Source organism: Lissotriton vulgaris, chromosome 1_1, assembly GCF_964263255.1.
Source record: "Lissotriton vulgaris chromosome 1_1, aLisVul1.2, whole genome shotgun sequence".
In the NCBI taxonomy this organism is placed as follows: Eukaryota; Metazoa; Chordata; class Amphibia; order Caudata; family Salamandridae; genus Lissotriton; species Lissotriton vulgaris.
This window is the reverse complement of record NC_141685.1, coordinates 418,179,097-418,185,096: the sequence shown is the minus strand read 5'-3', so window position 1 is coordinate 418,185,096 and position 6,000 is coordinate 418,179,097. Positions and strand designations below refer to the sequence as shown.

At 48.6% G+C, this 6,000-nt stretch overlaps 1 protein-coding gene across 2 annotated transcripts in view; it reads left to right on the top strand.

Annotated features, from left to right (window-relative positions):
- The first annotated feature begins 2,499 nt into the window (after window positions 1–2,499).
- PLPP3 (phospholipid phosphatase 3) overlaps window positions 2,500–6,000 on the top strand; it is an 87,282-nt gene continuing 83,781 nt past the window's right edge. The window contains exon 1 of one of the 2 annotated variants that reach the window (XM_086952723.1): window positions 2,500–3,165. In XM_086952723.1, the coding sequence (XP_086808849.1) occupies window positions 3,027–3,165 (139 nt within the window). In that variant the 5' untranslated portion in view covers window positions 2,500–3,026. The remainder of the gene's footprint in view (window positions 3,166–6,000) is intronic. The other variant, XM_086952720.1, reaches the window with a different exon arrangement.

The window sequence follows — 6,000 nt, the reverse complement described above, 5'->3', positions numbered from 1 at the left end:
AAAGGCAGTGAAGGGTGGCACTGCTGCAGAGGGAAGATTTATTTTTCACCCTGAGGGTGAGGGCAAAAACAGAGAGCTCGATGGGACCTGTCTCCCCGTCTGCTTTTTAGAACTGCTGGTGCTGAGCACCGACAAGACCCGGCCCACTTAAAGCCATGGCTCCCCTAGAGCTTATTTTTCCTGACACTAGAAGACAGCAGGGCCCCCTGACATAAGCAAGTTAAAGGACTGAAATGCTGGTGACACGCACTTTGCAAGTGAATTTAAATAATTTTTAATGTTATTTCAATGCCTTGTGGGTGGATTTTGATGTGTTTGTGTGCGCTTGTGTGCGCACGTGCATGTGTGTGTGTGTACGTGCATGTGTGTGTGTGTGCGTGTGTTTTAATGTCATTTCAATGCCTTGTGGGTGGATTTTGAAGTGTGTCTGTGCATGTGTGTGTGCATTGGTGTGTGTGTGTTCACGTGCATGCATGTGTGCACGTGTGTGTGTGTGGCGGGGGCATGCGTGTGTGTGTGTGCGTGCAAGCATGTGTGTGTGTGTGCGTCCATTTGCGTGGGTTGTATGTGTGTGTTATGATTTTTGTACAGTTTGGAATAGACATGCTCAGGCTTCCAACTCTGTAGAAAGCTTTTGCTTGATGCTGTAACAAGTCCTGATACTTTTGCAATAACAGCGGCACCAGTGCACCTCGATCAAGACCCATACTCAGGCCAAGGTGCATAGATGTGAGTGCACTTGGTGACGGACAGTGAAACTATTGACAGTTTCCACTTGGCTTGCACTAGTGTGTTCACATTTGCACATCGGTGCACACAGAGACTGAGGTATGCCCTCTACTGATGAGGGTTTAAGCACGAAAGGTCCTACTGGGTTGAAGGGCCTGCTAAGTGTCGAAGTTTTTCTTGCACAAACTTCCCGAAATGTATGCAGTCGTAACAGTTATTACCCATAGTTAACAAAGAATAGATTTCTGATATGGGATTGCATGTTAAAATTATGAATTTTGCATACTTTTATTGCTTTTTTGAGGAATGAAAGATTACTGTCGTCATTTCATTCCCAATATTGTCAAAATTAACTAAGGAGATGAGAGCACATCTATTTTCAGCAGCAACCTGCACCCACAAGAATGTATTTCGAGTTGCTTTTTAGAAATTAATCAAGGACAGAGACAAAGGGAAAGCGATACCCTGAAAATTATTGGTGGGCCAGTGATAGGGTTCTATGCGAGCAGGGTCATGGCGGCCCTGGGCAGGGAGCGTATGTAGGGGGCCCCGGAAGAGGGGGTCCGGGCGGGGTGGAGCGCGGAGGTCAGTGAAGAGGGGGGGTCAGGGTGTTTGGAAGTGGAACAGAGCCGGAGGCCGCCAAATCCCTGCCAGGGACCGCCACGCAAATATGTATCCATCCTCAGAGGATTATTATATTAAGGATATATATTGGCTTGGTGGCCCTGTGCAGGTGCACAGCTTGCACATACCTAAGGCCGCCCCTGATGCGAGCCTTTCTCTGTGTAATAATAAATAAACATTTGATATATATATTTAAGTCGTCCCTCACACACAGTCACATATGTGCGTCCCTTTTTGAGAAAGTATGTCAACTACCTTAAAGGAAAAAGAAGTCCAAAACAAGCTCTGGCGTGTCTGTGATTGTTGAACATCTTTGGGAAATGTCCACACATCACCATCTACTGGGGTGGAAGAGAACCAGAACAGAATACGTCTGCCTGCTCCTCTTCCAGTTTTATGAGGGGATATGCTGTTTTAACTTTGCCAATTTTTTTTGTACTGCAATGTTTGCATTACATTTTGGATGAAGAGTTTGTGCTTCTGTAACACTGAGGTGCAAATGTCAATTTCGAAATCGACTGTTTATTTCTTATAGACTTCCATTCTTGTCTGCAATGTAAGATGTTATCAAAAAGTTATATTAATGCCTCAACGCGCTGTTTCCTGTCACACTTACCTTTTGAGATACTTCATTAAATAACTGCCATGTATGTTATATAAAAATAGCTTTCCATTTGGATTACCGCAAAGCCTTGCAGTGCAACTTTCACTATTTGTATGAAAGTAATCTCTTTATCTTCTAAATGTTAAGCATTTATAAGTTTCGTTTCTTAAAAAATATGATTAATGGTCTGTCAAGCGCAGATTAACACGTTTCCTTGATGTTCCCTCCAAATATTCCTAGCTGGAATACGCAATTATTGTCAAAAACATTTTCAGAATTGTAACATGCCGTTCCTTTTCCACGTTTTAATTTTGGTCGAGGAAAGTAAATTATTCGGGGAAAACGAGAAAAGAAAAAAAAGTACAAATAACACTTAAAAATGTAAAGAACCGTTAGAAAAACACGAAGATGTAGCTCTGTAAAGTATTCACGTTAGAAGTTGAGCTCTCTCGACCCAACCCCCAGTGTAAAGACCGCGCACTCTCCCTTCGCCCTGGTCACTGCCCTCTGTCACCGCTAGGGGCGGCCTAACTCCGGAGCCAGCATTTCCCAAGTTTTGTAAAGAGGGACGAAATGTGGTCTTAATTATCATATGTAAAAGGCAGCCTCAGGAAGGGGGCTGGCTGTCCGCTGAAATCCCATCAGAGCCGAGTAACTTAAAGGGGGTGCAAGGAGTTTCCGAAATAAAAAGTGAAGCGTCCCGCTCGCTCGCGGAGTTTGTTGATGCCAGAGAGCGCCGGCGGGCAGGCTTTGTGCAGCAGAGAGCAGCGCTGCCACCCAGCCCACTCCACCCCCATTCATTTACCGACCAGCAGGGAAGGGGGCTGCAGACCCACACGCGCAGGACGCCCCCGGTTCGCACTTTGCACAACTTTTGCGGCTGCTTTCTCCGGTGCCAGAGACTTTGAAAGTTTGATCGGTGCCTCGCAGGCTCGCCCAGGGAGAGGGACTTTGTGCCCGGGACTGTTGTTACTTATAAACTCACCGCGTCCGAGGCCAAGGTCGGCGCCTCCAGGCGCGTGCACCGTGTGCGGGAGCGCATCCACCTACCTCCCGGCAACACCCCAACATGCAAAACTACAAGTACGACAAGGCGATGGTCCCCGACAGCAGGAACGGGGGCACCCCGGCGCTGAACAACAACAGCGGCAAGAAAAGCAGCAAGAAGGTGGTGCTCATCTGCCTGGACATCTTCTGCCTGATCATGGGTGAGTGAGTGCCGCTCCGGCCCCTCTTGCGCTTTGCAACTTTTCCCAGAGTTTTGCAGCTTCGCTCCTGCGCGCGCCCTCGCCTCCCAGAGGAACCCAACTAGTTGTTTCCCGGTGTGTTTTGTGCCACCGCCCCCATGCCCAGCCTAGCCTTGGAGGTGCATGCTTAGATGCAAGGCACCCCACTCTAGCCGCCTGTTGCTTTCGTGCACGTGCTGCCCCAGCCCCCAACATTAAATTGGACCTGTCAGAAACCCCCCCAAAACTCCCTTAGCCCTGTCAGAGACTACGCCCTGGAAGGCACTGTACACTGGTGTTATAATTCTGGTGGGCTTCGCCCGCGAGCGGCTGCTGGTAGTCGAGGGGCCGAGCCCCCGCAGCTGCCCCGCCGAGGATGCCGGGAGCGGGCGCTGCTGCTGCCGCCGCCGCTCCACAGAGGCGCTACAGTGAGCCCGGGCAGCACAGTGACGCTCTATCCGAGGCCGGCCGGCCGGCGGTCCCCGGTGGCCTGACATTCGGTGCCGGGCTCGGCTCTCCTCTCCTCTCCTCTCCCCTCACACACTGTAAACATAGTGTGCGAGGCGCTCCGTGCCTGTCCCTGCTGCCTGACAGGGCGTCGTGTAAAACAAACAGGGTTCACAGGGGGAACCAGCCCGTTTCAACCAGAAACAGATGTTCGAACGGGCCATCGCTAATTGGGTATTTTTCTGCTGTTTCTTTTAAGGAAGCTATGGCCCCACTAAATGCAGCGCGCATTTTTAATGCACCATGTTTTATTTACGAATAGTATAAAACTAATAAGCCGAGTTGTATATAATTGTGTGAGTGTGTTGGTATAATGCATACATGTACTGACACACATATTTATTTACACACACTCAGGCATTCAGTTGAAAAAAAGTCTTCTCAATGGGACGTGTCCAGAACAGAATAAAAAAAAGCTTTTTGTTTAATTACTGCCACTGAAAACATATTTGCAGTGTAAACGTCAGTGTTATGGAATACTTTCCCTGCATTGAAGGAACTGACAGTTTTTTCTAAGTGATTGTGATGCCAGGATCAGTGAGGCATCGGTAGGTCAGAAGTTGGTGTCTGCTAGGAGGGTACTACAAGTAGAAGGGGATATTAAGAGGTGACTAGAGTGGTTATGATGCGTAGGACCACAGACTGACTGCGAAAGAACATTTACTTAGAATCACTTTTATTAGATTCTTTTACTATTACATATGGTTCCAAAAATGGGTGCAGGAAATGGAGTTGTGCAAACATTTCCAAAGAGGATTTATTTTGTCCTGAAGAAGACTTGTGGTCCATACTCGTAGAGTATGCAGGTGCTGAAACAGGTCAACCTCTATCAACAGCATGAGTATAAAAAAGTGCATAGACGCGCAGAGTGCAGTTTGACACAATGTGCAACCCTCGCAGATAGAGTGCCGCCCCACACATGAAAAGTGCAGTCTCGCCCAGGCTAGCATCAGAGAAGCCCTGTGCTTCTGATGCTCCGAGTTTGAAGTGACAGGAACACGTTAAAGCTCTACAAAATAGCAAACATATTAATGCAGACACGGGCAGGGTGCGCCCTCGCACTCTTAAAGCACAGCCTTACACACGCAAAGTGCAGCCTCGCACAGGCTAGCATCAGAGGGGACTGACTGGTGGCTCAAACTCGCTGAGAATGAAATGGCCGGAACAGCGCCAATATAGAAAAATGCATAGGCGTGCAGAGTGCAGCTCCACACATCAAGTCCGCGCACGCAAAGTGCAGCCTCACACATGCAAAGTGCAGCCTCACACACGCAAAGTGCAGCCTCGCACAGGCTAGCATCAGAGGGGACTGCTGGCTCAAACTCACTGACAATGAAATGGCCGGAACAGCGCCAATATAGAAAAATGCATAGGCGTGCAGAGTGCAGCTTCACACATCAAGACCTCGCACGCAAAGTGCATCCTCACACATGCAAAGTGCATCCTCACACATGCAAAGTGCAGCCTCACACAGGTTAGCATCAGAGGGGACTGACTGGTGGCTCAAACTCACTGAGAATGAAATGGCCGGAACAGCGCCAATATAGAAAAATACATAGGCGTGCAGAGTGCAGCTTCACACATCAAGTCCTCGCATGCAAAGTGCATCCTCACACAGGTTAGCATCAGAGAGGACCGGCTGCTCAAACTCAGAGTATGAAATGGCTGGAACATGTCTGACTTCATAAAACAGCACAAATACAGAAATACATAGGCGACTTCAGCCTCACACGTGGAAAGTGCTGCTTCACACATGCAACGTGCAGCCTCACTCACATGCAAAGTGCAGCTTCACAAATGCAAAGTGCAGCCTCCCGCACACTAGCATTAGAGAGCTCCAGTGCCTCAGGGGAGTATTAAGTGAGTGGAACATATCTAGCCTTTTTTCAATAAAACAGAACAAATATGCAAATACATAGAAGTGCAGACTGCAGCCTCGCACATGCAAAGTACAGCCTCATACATGTAAAGTGCTGCCTCACACATGTAAAGTGCAGCCCCACACTTGATGGAAAGTGCAGCCCCACTCACGCAAAGGGCAGCACCCCTCACGCTGACTTTCGTGAGGGCTGCAGCTTCAGAAGCAGTTTGAAGTAGATAGACATATCAGACCTATTAAACAGCATACATATACCAATAAAAACACAGGCAGAGTGCAACACGCAGATCCCAGCCTCGCGCAGGCGAGCCTCAGAGGGGGCGGGCTGGACAGACTCTGAAGAGACTATTCTGTCAGGCCGCTACTAAACAGCACACACGTACTCATGCACGCACACAGAGAGTGGAACAGCTGGAAGGCATCGAGCATCT